Source organism: Rutilus rutilus, assembly GCF_951802725.1.
Source record: "Rutilus rutilus genome assembly, chromosome: 13".
Lineage (NCBI taxonomy): Eukaryota > Metazoa > Chordata > Actinopteri > Cypriniformes > Leuciscidae > Rutilus > Rutilus rutilus.
In genome coordinates this window covers 15,156,188-15,175,893 of record NC_140218.1, presented here as the reverse complement: position 1 = coordinate 15,175,893, position 19,706 = coordinate 15,156,188, and the positions used below count along the sequence as shown (strand labels likewise).

Sequence of the window (19,706 nt, the reverse complement as noted above, 5' to 3'; positions counted from 1 at the left end):
AAGATACAGAAGGGTGAAAAGAGTGAAAGAGTGAAGAAAAAAAGAAAAATCACAATCCAGGCTACTTCTGACCTGTGTAATAAACGCACTGTGTTCCCATGTGTGTTTCTAAGCCTCAGTGTATGTGTGTGCGCACGTGTGTGTGTGCGTAGCTCAGTGCGTCCTGATGTTTCCCAGCTGTTCCACCACTTAACAATATCTCATTCAAAGCCACTGCTAGACCTCTCTCTCTCTCGCTCTCTAAATTCTCCCAAAAGCCTCTGTGTCTAGGCAACGACTTGTAATCATGACATACGTACACAAACTTTCCCTGTATAAAACAGAACAGGCGGAGACACAGACGTTTTACGTCAGATGGAGACCAGCCCCGTGGAGTTTCCTTTCCTTCCACAGATAGGATGCATATTTCAAAAACATAATGGAGGTGGGAAAGGGCCATTTTTTATGCTTCTCGCCACCTTCCTGGCTCGTTCTCAACCAGCGTAGCGTGTCCAAACCATTTAGAAAAGCATCTGCCGACAACATAACCACACCTTTCCATATGCTCGGCCAGACGCACGAAGCCCGACTGTGGACGTAATGAAGTAACCTTCATTTACTAAATTAGATTTGTAAAATTCCTACATAAGTGCACTTCAATGCTGCTGAACTGATGTTAAATGTGAAAGATCATGATGTTATATCATATTATTGCTTGTTGAATGCTCAGAATTTATAATGCCTGACAACTTAAAGTTTATCCAAATCCTATTTACTGCACTGAACCAGGAATACAACAAATTCTGGCCGAAACAAGATGGCAGACATACCAGGACACATGTAGGGTCTCGTTCCCACGGCTTATGGGGCAAACTTTCTCCTCAGGATTAATCATAGTTGGGTAGACAGTCAAGGTGGCACTGGTGTTCACAATAGGACGAGACCTGGAAATGACATGACATCAGTATTTGGCATTTTAAACAGTTTTATGATTCAAATTTAAATAGCTTTCCATAGCTACACTACCCTTCAAAAGTTTATGAAAGTAGTCTCTTCTGCTCACAGATGCTGTATTTATTTAATCATAAATACAGTAAAAACAATTAAATTGTGAAATATTATTACAATTTAAAATAACTGTTTTCTATTTCAGTATATTTTAAAATGCAATTTATTTATGTGATGGCAAAGCTGAATTTTCAGCATCATTACTCCAGTCTTCAGTGTCACATGATCCTTCAGAAATCATTCTTAAATTCTGATTTGGAGCTCAAGAAGCATTCTCACGATTCTCAATGTTGAAAACTGTTGTGCTGCTTAATTTTTGTTGAAACTGACATACATTTTTAGGATTCTTTGATGAATAGAAATAGAACTGAAATTTAAAATATAAAATAATGTCTTTGACTGACCGGTAAAGAAAAGCTGTGTCCTGACCAAATGCACCAACAATGAGATCTGCAACAGTAAAAACATGATATCAGACTAGATTTCAAAAGTAATGGTGGTGGTTTATGGTAGCTCGACAGAGCTCGACAAGCTTTCTCACCTGGATAGCCATTGTTATCCAGGTCTTTTCCTCCACGAAGGGCATAACCAAAACTTGCAGGTAGAGCTGACGGTGTGGCAGAAGCCCATTGGCCAGCGATCACCTGAGAGGGCTTTTCCCTGAGTCCTCCAGCATGTCCGTTATAGATGAGCACCAATCCTTGTTTGTTTTCCCCACCAAACGGACAGCTGATGGCCACATCTGTTAAGAGCAGATTGCAGAATTAGGGGTGCACTGATGTTACATTTCTGGCTAATAATGTGTGATCATGATAAATGATAAACAACAGATATTAAAGCATCCATAACATCATGATAAACAACAGATATTAAAATTCCATATTATTTTGTCTAAATAAATGAGTTACTATTGTTTTATCGTTGAAAGTAATCATTTTAATTGAACAGATAAATGACAGACATTAAAATTCTATATCATTTTATCTAAATAAACATAAATAAATAAATATATAAATATATATATATATATATATATATATATATATATATATATATATATATATAATTATTTTAAATTAACTGATAAATTACAGATATTAAAATTCCATATAATATAATATAATATTCTCTAAATAAATGTAAAATAACTATATTTATATATAAAATAAAAAAATAAAATGACTAAAAGCAACAAGCGATAAATGACAGATGTTAAAATTCTATATAATTTTGTCTAAATAAGTCAAAAATAAAACAAAATTAAATTAACTAATTATTTTAAATTAACCGATAAGTGACAGATATTAAATCAAATAACATATCTAAATAAATTCAAAACTAAACACTTAATTAAAATAAATCATTTTAAATGCTTTAATTTAGGCATCATAACATTATAAATGTACAATATGAATGATATTAATTTTGAGATTTGCTAAATATTACATTTCACAGTGTTCTATTTTTTAAAAATTTACTTAAATGAGTGTTAGATGACTACAAAGGTAATCTAAATGTAAACATTAGACAAATAAGCATGAACAATTAAATATTGTCCGATATAGATCTAATAACAACCAAAACTGATAAAGACACTCTAATGTCGACCAATAACCGATATGGTTATTTAAAGACCGACAGATAAACAAATGCAAAAATCTGGACAAATCTCTCACCGTTGTAACCATCTTGGTTGAGATCTCCAAGAGGGGTAATGGAGCTGCCAAACCGGCCGAACGTCTGTGTGCCGGTGAGGTGAGGTAGCTGAGGTGTGAGATCCAGAGGTCCATTCTGCAAGTACACGTAGACCCGACCCAACTCCTCTAACCTCCCATCAGAGTCACGAACCATGAACATGGGAGCGCCAACTAGCAGGTCTGTCATTCTGAAGGTCATACGAACCACAAACTTAAACACTGATAACATTCCTGTGGCGCATTCTTGTCTAAACCTGGTTATGATTACCTACCCGTCATTGTTGATGTCAGTAACAGCCACCGAGTAGCCATAGTAGGAGCCCATCTGAAAAATTTGGGAACATCTGGTGAATTAAAATCTACAAAACTGTAATTGATCTGAATCATCACAGATACAAACTACACATTTTTACACTGTACATGCAAACAGCATGTAGGATCTTATGAATGTCACATGAACAATTACTTTTCGCCTAAAGGCCTTCACTGACATTTACTCCAGTTTGTGGTGTGAGTACATGAAAAGAGCTCTTTGATGATTCAGATGTGGCTCTTTTTCTAGCCCCCCTGAGGTGGGCACACACACAAATGCTTTTTGATTGTATTTACTCAGCTGAGGCAATCAGAGCAGTTAAAGGCCTCCAACAATTTCCATTTGCAAAACTGTGGCGCTAGTTTAGGGAAAATTGCCCGTAAGCTCTCGCCTCACATAATCCGTTCTTTACTGCTCACCACAGAGCACTCTAGCCCAGTTTAAAGAGACTTGTTAAAGGAAATTATTTTTGCTTATATCATCAGTGTGCAACAGTTTGAATATCATGGTGGGATGAAGCTTTGCAAAGCAGTAAGAATAACATTACTTCTGTTTAAATGCCACGTCCAAAAATAGCTGCTGTCATATATTATTAGTATTGCACCACAAACGCCAATAGAACAAATTAGAAACTAGTTTTGAAAATACTGCAGTAATCAGTGGTGCATGCCCATACAAAACTTGTTGATAATAAGATGCTCTGTGTGGTTACTATGCATCCCTATATGGTTGCTAAAATGTTCAGGTTTACTAGGTGGTTTCTTACTGGCCACAATAATCCATAACTAAGCCTCTCTGATAATTAATCATCAATGCACCAATGCATATTTCACCTTAGACAGTATGGAATATGGTATGTACCAAAAGTTTAATACTACTATAATCCAAATGTTGCACTTGTATAATGTTTGTCATACTGGAAAATAAATAAATGGGATCAAACTTACTTGCTCTCCAGTAAAAGTCTTCAGCAAATCCAGAGAGCCATTGAAAATGGAAACCTGAAAAGAAAAGGCAACACACTATAATTTTCGTTCCATTAAGTACCATCATATCAATCTTTGGGTTACTTTTAAGGGATGTGTAAGGGATTTTGTCACATGTATCACACTGAAAAGTTGCTGTAACCCACAATTTGAGCAAAAAGTTCTCTGGCTAAATGTCACAGTAGATAACGTTACTGCTTCTTCTCACCTGTCCATGGAGTCTGACTCCCCTGGGAACTCCAGTCACAAAGTCTGAGAGCAGGCAAGCCAAAAAAAAAAAAAAAAAGGAGGAAAAAGAGAAAGATTTAGTAGTGGAAACATGGAAATGTGTTGGTTCCTCAGGAACTCGGAGAATTCTGGTGATCAGAGCCACTCCAAGTGCTCTGTTTTCAAGTTTGTTTAAGTGAAATGGATATAATAGGGTATAATCATAACACTTCCTTTGAAAGGTTCAACATACAGTGCTCCGATTTAATGCTTCTGTCTATGGTTATTCAAACAGCAGATGAGGATGTTAAATCATTATCTGTGGCAAAACACTGTCATTCTATTTCCATTTTTAATGGGTAAATTAAAAATGACACCAAAATAATCTAGTGAAACTGTAACCTAATTGAGCACTATGATGTAGAGGTTTTATTTTTTTATAGTTACTACACCCACCTTCATTATCATCACCACTGAACTCGCCCACAGCCAATGAGTAACCTGTTAAACAAATGAATGGGGAAAAAAGAAAATGTGGAAGGTGACAAACAGGAAACACCCTGTGATAAGGCAATAATAAAAACTACTCGACAACTAATAAAAGGGGGATGGAAAGACGCACCCATGTAGTTGTCATCAAATGTGATCTCTTTTTTCTGTTTGGTCTGAATCTGGCCATCCACTGATGTCAAGAAGTATCCCGGGTAATAGGCCTTGACGATTTCTTGTTTAACTGCAGTGATCAATTGGCCTAGAGATCGTAAGGAGAAATTGATCTTTTAATTGCACTTGCATTGAGCTAAAGGTCACAGTCGATGCAAATAATAAATGTAAATATTCACATTTTGAGAACAGAAAATGATTACAAATCACAACAAAATTGAATAAAGCATAAGAAAAGCATCTGATCATAACACCGTGGATGAGCTCTGCAATTTGGCACTCTAGTAAAGTCACGTCACGTTCATTTATTACTCCAGTGTGTTCATGTTTTTACTCACGGATGTCCGACCTGGACGGACTTAACTAGAGGAAATGAACCAGAAAAGATTTCCAAGTGAAAGAAGGCGGAACATCTGCGCACACATACCTATTACGTAATCGCCACGGACCAAAGGTAGTACAAAGGTGTTTACCAGCCGTAACAAACTTTTCCGGAAAGCTCGCTTTGGCAAGCTGTTTTGAACTCCCAAAACGAACTCCAAACGAAGCTCGTTTTGGCCTGATTTTGTTCGAAATTACATCAAAGCAGTTCATTCTTCTGCCTTTATACATTTATTTTACTGTCACCTTTGATTTAATGCATCCTTACCTGGATAAAAAAGATCCTTTCCATGAAGAAAAAAAAAGAATCTTACTGACCCCAAATTTTTCAATTAAAGTGGTCATACCATACTTAATATCAATGCCACATACTGATGAGCTTTTAAAAGACTAGTGTTAAAATGTTGAAAGCCAAACCTTGCCAGAAGTAACTGCCAGGTCCTCCAAGCACCACCTTTCCTTCCTGTAACATAGCAACAGTATCAAGGTGAGATCAGAAGAAGAAAACAGAAGATATGCATTACATTTTGAAATTATATGTTCTATTCAGTTCTACCAATGTCTCACCTGAGTAAAATCAGCACTGAATCCACCTTGACAGTAGCCTTGTCCTTTTCTTCCATTAAATTCTGCAACGGACAGCAAGTTATGTTACTCTCATTTCAAAACGACTTATATTGGACAGTGCCTTAACAAATCATCACTGACTTCAAGCCCACCTGTGCGACACGGAGCGTATTCCACAAACTTGGTGAAGTTTTTGACGGCCAGAAAACATGAGCCAGTAGTATCAGCACGAGGTATGTCCGCCACGGTTCTCCATGAGTAAAGGGGGGCACAAGCCTATGGAATGGATAATGCTAGAAGTTAAAGGTCAACTCTATAAACACAAAACCCACATGCTAGCAGAGCGCAGAGAAGACACTAAGAGAGGTCAACAGTAGTTCTGGAGTAAAGCAACCATGACCATAAATCCAGGTCACTGTTTGATAATCCATGAAGAGCAGCACCTGGGCTTTTGATGTTACAGACCGTAATCCTGCATTATCCACAAGCCAAAGTTCGAATTGAGAAAGAAAACGAAGGAATTATAAGCAATAAATAGAGCTGGATCTGATGGGTTTATAATTTGAAACTTACACAGACAACTTAAGAGCATTTTTAGACTTGAGTCACCAGCCATTAATGAAGGCAATGTAATGCGTTCAATCACAATTTTTTTTTTTATATATATAAGTCCAAACTGAATATTATACTGACTATTTTTCACACAGTCAAAAATAAAAGTAAAAAGATCTTACCAGCACACTATCTTCATGCACTCGTACTGTTGCTCCAAACCACTGATGGGATTTGAACTCTCCTTGATGTATTGTTCCATTTACACTCACGTTTAGATCTCCTACAGCAAGAAAAAACAATTATAAAAATATACATATTAATATATTATATAATATTAAGGCGAGACACTACAGGTGAATAGGGTACATTTTTTAACTAGCAGATATCACCATGAAACTTTCCCAGTTGATTACCTACATTAAGATGAGAAAAAAAAAGTATTAAATATTGCAAATTAGGCAATATCTAATTAAATATGCACTAATCTGAGTATTGGATAAAGCCAGGTTAAAAAATATTTTTTCATTGTGTTCACATATTAGATTACAGAGGGATTTATGGATATCTACTTTTGTTATCCTGTAAATCAGAATATACTGTCAATAGCCTTAAAAAAATTATTTTCGCCATGTTTTTTGGAATAAAATGTTATATAAATCAGGCTAGGAATAATATATTTACAAATCCCTCTGTAAATGTCTTCATAATATAACTAGGTAACAAGACTGGAAAGTTTGGTGTATATAGGTGCTACTGAAGTGGAGATTTTGGACTTGGAGTATGAGAGAAAAGTCATTTTGAGAAAACGGGCTTTAAAGATTTATCATCAGCCAATGAGATTGCGCGTTCAGCCCTTTTACTTTCACGATTGGTTGCTGATAAAAAGGAAATGACCATATTTGGATCCGACAGCATTGTACAGGAGAGAGAGAGAGAGAGCTTTCCAGCGGTGCATGTGATGACAGGGTGCAGACAGCGATCGCGGAGCAGCGTGTTGATTAAAGGGATAGTTCGCCCAAAAATGATATTTAACCCATGATTTACTCACCCTCAAGCCGTTCTAGATGTATATGTCAATCTTTTTTCAGACGAACACATTTTCAATTATTTTAGAAAATGTCTTAGATCTTTCAGTGGTTAGAATGTGAAGCTATGGGGTCCAGCTGCTTCAAGACCAAAAATGTGCACGCATCCTTCACAAAAGTAATCCATTCGGCTCCAGGGGGATAAACGAAGGCCTTCCGAGGGTAATCCGTGCGGTTTTGTCGTAAAAATATACATATTTAAAACTTTATAAACGAAAATAACTGGCTTCCGGTGGCGGTCGGCGCGCGTTCATGGAGATGGATGCTGGCGTAGGGCGTAGCGTAGGAAGCGTCGTGACGTAGAACGAACGTGACAGCGCAGCCAGAGAGCAGAGCAAAACAAAACTCTACGTTCGTTCTACGTCACAACGCTTCCTACGCTACGTCCTACGTCATACGCCAGCATCCATCTCCGTGAACGCGCGTCGACCGCTACCGGAAGCCAGTTATTTTAGTTTATAAAGTTTTAAATATGTATATTTTTACGACAAAACCGCACGGATTACCCTCAGAAGGCCTTCGTTTATCCCCCTGGAGCCGGATGGATTACTTTTGTGAAGGATGCATGCTCATTTGCGGACTTCAACGAGCTGGACCCCATTGCTTCACATTCTAACCACTGAAAGATCTAAGAAGACATTTTCTAAAATAACTGAAAATGTGTTCGCCTGAAAAAAGATTGACATATGCATCTCGAACGGCTTGAGGGTGAGTAAATCATGGGCTAAATATAATTTTTGGGTGAACTATCCCTTTAAGAACGCCAACTTTTGTTGAATTTATGAGAAATCTACAGACGCAAACAGACAAAGTGTAGTAAAATAAAGACCTAAATGTGTATTTCTGACTTTTGTTCACCACAAGTCTGAAAAGAAATGTTATTGAAGACAAATATCCAAAAATCTCAAAATTGACCAGTAAAAAAAAAAACGATGTTTTGGCCTGCCGTGTCTCGCCTTAATATACATGATACAAATGAATATGATGATGATGATGATGATGATGATGATGATGACGACGACACCACTCATGAACAACAGAATGAAAGGATAAATGAATAAAATAAATGATCAATTCATTTTGTTGCTCAATTTATTTACAAAAACACAAATGTAATAAATGTAAATGTTGTTATTGTGCACAATCCATCATTAATTGTCATTATAAAGAAAGAATATGTTATAATAATAATAATAATAATAGTAGTAAATGTTTCATCAATTTATAAACCTCCTCTGAAACAGTCGTGTGGGCAAGAAAAAATATTAACTATGAATATCAAATCACATTTCACAATTCTGTTGCACTCAGAAATGTCACATCACTGAAGCTAAATGTGTTGTGAATGCAGTTCCATGTTGATTTTAAGTGCATTAAGACCCATAATAAAATGAAAAGTCCAAGGTGAAAAAAAAAGAACAGACTGTACAAAGCAGGCTCAGGTGTCCACTGAGGTTAAAGGTCATATCACAAAGAAGGCACAAGAAGGAGAAAAGACAGATGGTCACATATGGGCTGAAATCAAAACAAAGGTGACATGTCCTGACCAATGAGAGGGGTGGGGATTCAGCAATAAGATCAGTAGACCAAGACCATCAGAGCTCAGGTTCAACTGCCAGAGGAGTCACTAGGCCAGAACATCCAAACGCCTTCAAAACACTCCGTTCCCATCCCTGACTGCCAAACTGAACTGGGCCACAGAAATTTCTCCAGTTGCACCATAATTACAAGCATGATGCAACAGGGTTCTGTGGTGTGATGGAGGGGAAGGGGGAACGAGAGATTGAGGAAGAGGAGAAATGAGTGAAAGGTACAACTGGCGGTAACACAATTCTCAGCTGGCTCTGAAGAGGGGCTGGTCTCATTCGGAGAGAAGAAACTGTGCCAGGAACCTTCATCCAAACAAAACAGGAGCTCAAGTTGTGTGGGTTAATATTGTGAAAACTGTCAAGAAATGTCTGGATCATAGTGCAGCCCCAAATCAAAAGAAGAACAGGAAATTATATTTTGCATAAAGAAAACCAAGTCTATAATTAAATTAGCCAAAATATTATTTTCATAATTAGGCATCATCATTACATTTTTTCAAAATCCAGGAAAAAATATGCATAGTTGTCATTAAAATAATGTCATAATAATTTTTTTTTTAAAACAATGGTACTAATAAAATCTTTATGCAAAAATAATTTTCAATTCTAGGGTGAAATATAACCCAAACATTGCTTTGCGTGATTCATCCAATTGGTAAGACCCAATTTTACGGTCTAAAGGACTTTGTCTCATTCTGAGTGAGGAAACAGTGCCAGCAATCCTCATCCAAGCAAAACAGGAGCTCAAGCTATCTGTCAGATACACTCCTACAGATACAAACACACACTCTCTCAGACTCTCTCTCTCTGTCTTTCAGTCAATAGCACCCCTCACCTTTCTCTTCCCTTTCTCAAAGTCTGTCATCCCTTTCTAGGAATTCTACTTTATTATTTTCTCTGTTTAAGTCACCAACTCCCACTCATTCTTTTACTATCTTGTATGGTTTCTTTATCTCCCTCTACTTGTCATCTCTGTAGACTTGTCCTATTCCTTTCCAAACCACCCCTTAACCCAGATAAACACACACACACACCTCCTTTTCCCCAGACATCTTTTGTTTCCTTCTCTCAAGGATGTTTGGTACCCCAGTAGCAAAGCAGTGGGGATTAGAGCCCTCTAATAACATTAGAGGATATATGCCTTATGGTCACCTCCAGGGTGATGGTTTTCTCTTTCTTTTCCTCCCCGTCTTTCCCTCTCTCACTGCCAAAGTAAAGAAAACCAGCAGCCCTGCCCCTGTGAGATTCCTTACAACTGAAAACTCAAGTGTGTGTACTGCGCTCCAAGACACGGTATATGGAAGACGCCGTGTCCTCCTGGTGCGCAGTTGGGGAGGACAGTTTGCGGGACGAGAATCAGTCAACGTCACTGGAAGTGGACCGTTAAAACTAACAATTATCTCACTTTCCACATCATGGGTGAGGTGGGAAGATAAAGCTCAGAGGGGAAGGTGGGGAAAATGGTGTTGTTTGGTTACAGTTAGGGGAGAACTACCCAAAACTGGATGAGATTTGTGTCAGAACAACGACCATGATTATTTAAGACTTGGATGCAAGATATCATAGAGTTACAGCAGTTGGGGATTGAATCTAGGCATTTTTCACATGTTTTACACACAAAAATTTAATTACGTTTGAAAACTAAAAGTTCTTGTGCAGCAATGAGTGCTTCTGTGAAAGAATTAGTAACTGGATTTGGTTAAAGATTCACTGAACTGAATCTTTGACAGATATTCAAGCATTTTAATTGTGGAAATTAAACCAGACATTCTATTTTGCTCAAGGTTAAATCCAATTTCATCTTAAATGTCACATAAAACGTGAAACTATTTTACATGTCTGAGTGGGTGGTTCTTGGCCAGAATATTCTGCAATTTAGACCAGACTTTAGTCTGGTAACATGAGACAAATTCTGATGTAACCAAGAGGATTAAAGAGGAAGTATTCCAACAATTAGGGCACCTTAGGAGACACCTCTGCTGTGATATACAGCCATTTTAATCAAAATTCCCCCGATTGCTAATCCAATGAGTGCTCTCAGATCCTGGAGTCAGGCCAAGATGACCTGGCCGACTCTCTCGTGGGATAGTGGAGGTGAGGAGGTCACACACACACACCTCTCTCTTTCAGCGATGAGAGAACCACCCCATTAGTGGAGTATCTAGATCTGTGTAAGAGAAAGGGAGGGTCAGGAAGGGGTAGCGGAAGGCACGAGCCACATGGCTAAATTCAGTCATCACATCAAGCGTCTCTGGGGAGACGCCGAGAGACAGGGAAATGAGAATAGACAAGAGTCAACGCTCTCTCTCCTCCGATTCCCACCCACTCTCTTTTCTCGTTTTCTCATTATTCTCTGTTATTTTCTTATCAGGGAGGAAGAGGAAAGAGGTCAGATCTGCAGACACGATTAGCTAATACTCTCTCTGATTGAGGGATGTTAGGCAGGAGGAAGGACAGTACTATGGCTTTTCTAAGTGGCCCACAAGAGGTTCACAATGACGCATCAGTGGCCGCAGGGTCAAGCCCAGATTTAAGTGGTGAGATCTTTATTTGATATACAGTATTTGCAGTGACTAAATGGCCGTAAACTAAATGGGTAAACTGTTAATAGAGTACAACAGTCATTTATTTTCTCCATAGCAAAATTGATTTTTAATAATAACATATAAACCTAGAAAGACCTAACATGAGCTCTTAAACAATGACATATGCTTTCAACTGTAAAAATAAATAAGGAAAACAAACCAAACCAAAACAGGAAAATAAAGGGAAAATTAACCTAGTCTCCGAACTTCTGAGACTAGAAAGACCTAACACAACCTCTCAAGCAATTATATATTTGCTTTTAAACTAAATAAAATAAAATAAAATAAAATAAAATAAAATAAAATAAAATAAAATAAAATAAAATAAAATAAAATAAAATAAAATAAAATAAAATAAAATAAAATAAAATAAAATAAAATAAAATAACTTCCGGAACCAAGGGTGCTCAAAACTTAGGTTATTGTCATACTTTATTTCAGGTTATTGCCTGACTGCTGAGACTAAAGAAAATTGCATAGAAACCACTTGTCAAAATATCAACCATTTTGGATCTGTCAGGATGTATTGACATCTAATTGAATGATCATTGGATAAGCATTAACCTCCAAGGCTAAACCTGCCCCTGCCATGCATCACACGTCACAGGGTATTAGCGTAACTCAATTATGCTCTTCTGCTAGGCTATTGAGTTAAACCAAAACAAAATTATGTTTTAATTAAAGTCAAACGTAATAAAAAGAAGAGCATGACGTTTTACATGACTCAGAAGCACACAGCATACTTGCAGCCCTACAAAGCAAAATCTGTCTGGCATATGCAGTGCATCATGAGAGAAAAATAATTATAAAAAATTAATTTGTAAAAAGTTTTTGCTGGAACTTTTCTCCCTGTGTTTGAGTAATATGCAGTAAATCACAGCTTGGATGTTCAGAGGAGACTGATTCCGCAGGAAGGAAGCCAAGAGTCTCTCGCTGAGATTGTGAACATTTCATTGTCCCTTGACATGTGTTCTACATACTCAGCAACTTGGATCAGCTATTAAAACTCTGTCTGATTCAAGCAAGAGACAATTCACAATTGATAGAGTGTTTGTTGTGGTCTCTGCTTATTCTTTTTCCTGGTTGCTACAGTGCACAGAAATCTGAATCCTCCTAATAAAAAGCATTTTTTATGTTTTACGTCACCGCCACAACAGAAATTATTCTGGCATGGTGAGTAGATCAACGACCAACAATGCGAGCAATGTTAACATGCAGGCACTAACAAGACAGCCACAAAACAGACAGTTCATATCAAGATTGAATATTTACAATTTTAAATTCTTCCTGTGACATTTTTTTCTTCCTCTAGGAAGGTTTTTTTTTTTTTTTTTTCATGGACCAATAACATCAGATTTTTTCAGTCACGTGACACCATTCCCAGATATATTTTTGCTCTAGATGTGAAAATATGACTTCCAGAAACAAATTACATAAAACCATCTATATTTACTCATTTAGCAGTTTCTAGCTATCATGTTCTGCCTTCCATGTTGAGAAAAATATCTTAAGAAAATCTGAGCCTGCATATACATCAGGAAGTCTGCTCGAGCACTTGTCTGCTTTCTCTTCCTCTTCCTCTTCCATCACCCTCTCAGAGCAAAGTCTACACAAAGAAAGGCAGAGAGCTGTGCACCCAAAAAGTTGCTAGCTTTGAGGAAGCCACATAATGGAAGGAGCAGATATCAATCAACACTGGGATTGTTTTGGGGAGGACGTAGAAACTTAAAATACTGGATCCACTTTAACTTCCGGTAAACAATTAGCAGTGCATATCGTGTGCTAATTTAGCTGCGCAAGCTTGAAAAACTTGATCTGAGGAACAAAACCATAGTATGCATTCTAGTGATGCAACAATATTTCGACAAATTTCACTAAAAATTCAATTTGGTGCATCTAATTTAGTCTCAATACATCTTTTCATGTGTAATATTGGTGTTTAAAAGGTTTCATTGTTTAAATGGAGCACAGCAACTGGTTAGTGAGACTTACCCTTTCTATCGAACTCTATGCTGCTGCATTGTGATTGGCTGAGGCTCCATGGACAGTAGAAGACTGATCCTCCTTCTCTGATGTTGGGCTGACTGGTGTTGGCTTTGGGTGCTCCAACTATAATACTCACACTGTTCAAGGAGGAAAAAAAGATGAAGGAAGATGTTAGCATACTAATAAGACTGATGAATATTTATAAGAGTAGGAAGTACAACAGTGTTCCAATTCACAAAACGTCTATGGGCCAATTTGTCAAAAGGTTTGGATTCAAACATCAGAGCTGTAAAGAAACAATCCTTCTATGTTAAAGAAGAAAGATAAAACCATCAGTGTTGAGAAGCCATTTTATAACAGTAGCTTGTTTAAGCTACAGTCAAAATTGAAGATCTAAACTGAACCAAACAGAATTCAACAAGTCATTGAAAACATCGCTATGAACATTTGCTTGTTATCGGAGAAGTTACAATGTTATACATTATTAAAAATGTAGTTATATTAGTAGAATTATTACTTGTAGTTAGCTTAGTTTGCCTAGAATTAAAAAAGCTTGATATTACTCACATTTTCAGATTTTATTAGAGGGATAGTTCACCCAAAAATGAAAATTCTGTCATCATGTACTCATCCTCAAGTTGTTCCAAGCCTGTACGAATTAGTTCTGCTGAACACAAAAGAAGATATTCTGAAGAATGTCGGTAACCAAACAGTTGATGGGTATGGGAAGAAATACTATGGAAGTCAATGGGGTCCATCAACTGTCTGGTTACTGACATTCTTCAGAATATCTTCTTTTGTATTCAGCAGAAGAAAGAAATTCATACAGATTTGGCAAATGGCAGAACTTTCATTTTTGGGTGACCTATCCCTTTAAAATTAAAATATAATCTTTGAGGAAATGGACTGTCTCCTACCATACAAAGAGAAATTATGTAACAGCGTGGCCATGTACAATGGTTAATAACTTGTTTGGCGACATGTGACCACCAACACACAACCACACACACCAGTCCCACTGGGCAACAACAAGTCAATGAGAAAACAAGAGCCAAGCCTGCTAAAGTCGAGTTAGCTCTGCTCCTACAGCTGTTTTTCCCCCAGGGTTATTATAAACACATGAGCTGCAAATATATGAGCACATACAGACAAACACAGCCACACATCTAAAAGCATGTTCTCTAATTAATGTACATGTTAAAACTTCACAAACTAAAACTTCTAAACAGAGAGAATAAACAATTGTAGTTGGACAGGACGAGAGAAAGGAGGTGGAACAGCTGTTTAAAACTGCATTTTTACATTCTCTGAAGAAAATATGAGTTCCAGGACATCGCTATGTGGTTTCTAAGGTGTTCTGATTGGTCTTTAGCAGGATGCCATGTGGTTGCAAGGCAGTTGTATGTCTGTATGATATTCTGGTCTCTAAATATGGCTAAATTCCCTTCTTTTATGTATACTACCATTAAAAAGTTTGGGGTCAATAAAAACTTTTATTGCAAGGATGCATCAAATTCATCAAAAGTTATGTTAAAGAAATAATGTTTAAAATTTTAAAAGAATGCTGTTCTTTCGAAAGGTCTCTTTAAAGAATTCAGGAGGGAAAAATGATCACGTTTCCACGAAAATATTAAGCAGCACACAACTGTTTTCGACATCTTGAGCTGAAGGATCATGTGACATTGAAGACTGGAGTAATGATGCTTAAAAATCAGCTTTGCCGTCACAGGAATAAATTACATTTAAAATATATGAAAACACTCATTTTAAATTGTAATACAATGTCAACAACATCACTGTTTTTACTGTATTTTTGATCAAATAAATGCAGTCTTGGTGAGCAGTCTTTTGAACGGTAGTGTAAATCTATGGGATTGTTTCCACCCATTCTTATATCTACTGGGTGAAAACTGTAAGAATGATCATTTAGAAAGGTAATAACACATGGCATCTTGAGATTTGACATTTGAAACAAGCTCTCTGAAAAGTACCCAACAGTTAGCCAGCCACTCCCACAGTCCCTGCTCTTGTAATCTGTGTCTAATTTTCCAAGAGCCGGCATGGATTGGTGCAGCGCCGCCATGACCTCATTGTCTGTAAACTTACTATCATCTTTCCTGTCATTAAGGCCGGTCCATTGAGAGATGGGGGATGGGGGTGTGGTGGAGGTGTTTGTGAGAGGCCACTGAGGGCATCTCCAGGGGGGGGTTAAGGTACAGGAAGAGAACACCCTTTCCTGCCCCCTGGGCTGGTCTCAGTGACGCGGAACAGAGGACATCCTTACAAAGGCTGTATTCAGAAAACCCTCCGGTCAGCCATGGAGACTCAAGCCCACTTTAGATGGACTGTCGAGATAGAGTCATATAGGTAGGACCAGATGACCATTTAGGTCAAAAACAGCAGAGCAAACAGAAGACAGACAGTTGACCGCATCCTAAATGAGAGGGCTGGATTTTCTCAGCTGTTATTTACAAAAAAACAATGTGTCTGGAGTCAAAGAGTTGAACAAAGTTGAGTACATCATCATCAAGGTCTATAGCTTCGTGGCCATCCTGTACTATGGAAATATATGACGTTTTGTAGCTCTTAAAAAAACTCTTAAAAATCATTGTCGTTAATTGAAAGCTGGAAATAAATTTATATTGAAATATTAGATGAAAAAAAAATGATGAAAAATGAAGTATTTGAAATAAATAGGTTTAAGTTGAACTACGAAAAAGCACAACTAAAACTAATAATTTAAAAAATAAAATAATAATAATAATAAAAAGGACAAGCATTACTAAGAAAATAACACATTTCCTATAAAATAAAAGAAAAATTGTAAATATAAAAATAAAAGGTCATTAAAAATATTTGGAAATTGACTTTAACCGCTTTTTGTTTTTGCTATGCCTTTGGAGTCGTGGACAGTTTCCAAATTCTGCTCTGAGAGGAATACCAGACAAAAAGGAAAAGGCCTGAACAATTGACAAGGCCTCGAACAATTGACTGACGGATAAATATGCAGGACATTAAATGTGGAAATGTTTGTTAGGGTCTGTTTGTTTCAAGGCCACTACAAGTGGAGCACAAACACCCACATACAAAAGCAGACGTTCCATTTGTTTTTATAAAGGGGAAACCAAAACAAAGACCTCTTCCGGCTTGGAGAGAGTATCCAGTTTTTCCGCCATATGTGTGTATGGACAGAGGGAGAGTCCCAGAGGTGTTACAGAGCACTAGCTGAGGTGTAATGTCAATACCAGATTCCCACGATGGCTTTCTCCAGGGAATTTAGAATTAAATGGTACATCTTGCAATATTCCTACTCTAGATATCATCGATAATACCTTAGGGATGTCTAAAACTAAAATGTGAACAGAACAGGCTGGTCCACCACCTCATTTGAACCCAAGCACACTATGAATGAACTCAAGTGCACTAGTCTGATGAAATGTTATGTTGCTATGATGCATGTTAAGTGTGTCTAACAGCTGCAAATTCACTAACTTTCCCAAGCACTTTCACTCTTTTCCTCGAGTTCCTGGAATGCTGTACACTTACACTACCGCTTTGGCTGACTGCTCACAAGTGTACAGTTACAGTAAAGCTACAAACGTTCCACTTTTGTTATGATAAATTACACAAATTCAGTCTCACTATAGTTGAGTTTTATCTTGAATGCCAGTGGTAGTTTCCAAGCAATGCAAAACCAGTACAAGTTAATGTTTTACATATTCATTCATTAAAAAGAAAACTAGAGACAAGGTTGCCGTTTAAGCATGATAAAACAAGTAACCGCCTTCACTTGCAAAACAAAAAGCTAATTACATGGCACACATTATGTTCGGTACATTAAGACCTAAATATACAGTCAAATGTGCCACTTAAATTGATGTAAAATTATAATATACAAAAGTCACCATCAAACACATAAAAGGAATTTTAGAAACACAAAATTGCTTTCATCAACAAGTGGAAATAACTGTGTCTTCCGCCTAACACTCAAGCTAATGTAGCCTAAACCGTACCATTTTGATAATGATCTGAAAGAACTGTAAATAAGAAACAATTAGCATGTAATGGGGGTTTATCTGATGGGGGGGGATCTCATCTCTCCTAAACGTCCTTCTTTTCTCCATGCACTGAATGCTTAAACATTGGGTTAACATTAGCATAATGATAAGAGCCAGATTGCTCTTGGCTTAGATGCTAGCTTTTTGTAACGGCTCCACATAAAATGAGAAAGACTTCAGGAGGCCTTCCAGCAGAGGGATTGCCAAAGTGAAGCTCACTTTAATTAAAACAATCTGGCCTTGTAAGAGAACAACAGAATGTTGTTTCAATGCAGTTATATGGAGAACAAATTTGGCTTTAACTGTTATTAGCATCTGTAAGTAGTTGGTGATCAGAATTATTTCGTAGGTCAGGTTATTGTCTTTGGAGGCTGTTGTCTTGAAGGGATATTTCAGCCAAAACTGACAATTCTGTCACCATTTACTCACACTCATGACATTGCAAACCTGTATGGCTTTCTTTCCTCTGCGGAACACAAAAGACTATATTTCGAAATTTGTCTCCAATTTCTGTCCATCAATGGAAAAAATAGGGCTTGGTTTTGTTTTGGGCCCATTTCACTTTCATATAGACAAAAACCACTTTGAAACATTCTTCAAAATAGATTTTTTGAAAGGCATTTCCAAAGCGAAACACCAAAGAATCATTCACTCGATGCAAGGAACATGCATAAAGTAAATAGAGCTAGTTTGATTTTACATTGATTTTTAAGAGTAAAAACAACATTAACACCCTTTATGGTATCTCAAAAACAGACAACCGCTGACTCTAACCAAGATGCAAACTCCATTTCTCAGTGTGGCTCTAATTAAGCTAATTGAGTTAGTCTGAAAATCAGGCTTGAATGTGTTACCACTAAAATGCTAAGCTTGCTAGATAGTCACCACTGAGGCAAAGTACGTCTTAACCCATCACTTCTGAGGTTTGGTAATCAGACCAGAATTAAAGCTATAAAAATAAATTGGTGTGCCACATGTCATCTACTTAAGTTGTGGCAAGAAAATACTGGGTGAAAGACGCTGATAGCGCAAAACTAATGGCACGAATGGTTAGAGGCCATTAGATGGCAAATGCCTTAATTTCCAACATCTTCTGCTTAAAACATTCTCCCAGCCATTTCACACTTCATTATCATCCAGCTGTTTAACTTATGTCACTTGAATGCTGGTATAAAAGCTTGAGCTTGCCAAGAAACCACAATGGTTGCTAATGAAGGTGCAAGAAAATCACAATCAGACAAAACACACAAATCCGCCATCTGCCTCCATTATGAATGGCACAGAAATCTGCATGTGTTAAAAGCACACAAAAAATCCAGAAACAGGGAATTTTCTGGGAAACTTTATATACAACATTAGTGCCCAGTTTCACAGACAAGGCTTAAGTCTAGTCCCAGACTAAAATGCATGTTTGAACTGAAATCAACTTGCACTAATATACCTTAAAATATGTCTGTGTCATTGTTTTGTCTCAAGATGCACACCAGTAATGTTTTTTTCTCAGGCATGTTTATAAAAGCTACTTAAATGTCCTAATTTAACTAAGGCCTAATCCCTGATTAATCTAAGCCCTGTCTGTGAAACCAGGCCTAGAAGTTACATGCATACAGTTGCAAAAAGTTTGGGGTCAGTAAGATTTTTTAATACTTTAAGATTAATACTTATATTCAGCAAGGATGTATTGAATTTATCAAAAGTAACAGTAACACCTTTTATATATAAAACATGCATTTAAAATAAATGCTGTTCTTTCTTTTCATCAAAACATCAAAATATATTGATGTTTTCAACATTGCCAATAATTAGAAATGTGTCTTGATTAACAAATCAGCATATTAGAATGATTTCTGAAGGATCATGTGACACTGAAGACTGGAGTAATGATGCTGAAAATTCAGCTTTGTCATCACAGACATATACATATTAAATATATTAAAATACTTTAAGATACTTTAAATGTAATAATATTTCACAATATTACTCTTTTTGCTGAATTTCATTCAAATAAATGTAGCCTTGGTGAGCTTAAGAAAGCTTAAAAAAGATT

General features: G+C 37.0%; 1 protein-coding gene across 1 annotated transcript in view; it reads right to left on the bottom strand.

Annotated features, from left to right (window-relative positions):
* itga5 (integrin, alpha 5 (fibronectin receptor, alpha polypeptide)) overlaps positions 1–19,706 on the bottom strand; it is a 54,244-nt gene that overhangs the window by 24,565 nt on the left and 9,973 nt on the right. The window contains exons 2-15 of the mRNA XM_084427996.1: positions 13,608–13,738; positions 6,536–6,636; positions 5,954–6,077; positions 5,802–5,863; positions 5,652–5,697; positions 4,813–4,941; positions 4,647–4,691; positions 4,192–4,235; positions 3,945–3,998; positions 2,957–3,009; positions 2,664–2,872; positions 1,529–1,729; positions 1,392–1,437; positions 810–923 (exon numbers count right to left, since the gene is read on the bottom strand). Of these exons, the coding sequence (XP_084284122.1) occupies positions 810–923; positions 1,392–1,437; positions 1,529–1,729; positions 2,664–2,872; positions 2,957–3,009; positions 3,945–3,998; positions 4,192–4,235; positions 4,647–4,691; positions 4,813–4,941; positions 5,652–5,697; positions 5,802–5,863; positions 5,954–6,077; positions 6,536–6,636; positions 13,608–13,738 (1,359 nt within the window). The remainder of the gene's footprint in view (positions 1–809; positions 924–1,391; positions 1,438–1,528; positions 1,730–2,663; positions 2,873–2,956; positions 3,010–3,944; positions 3,999–4,191; positions 4,236–4,646; positions 4,692–4,812; positions 4,942–5,651; positions 5,698–5,801; positions 5,864–5,953; positions 6,078–6,535; positions 6,637–13,607; positions 13,739–19,706) is intronic.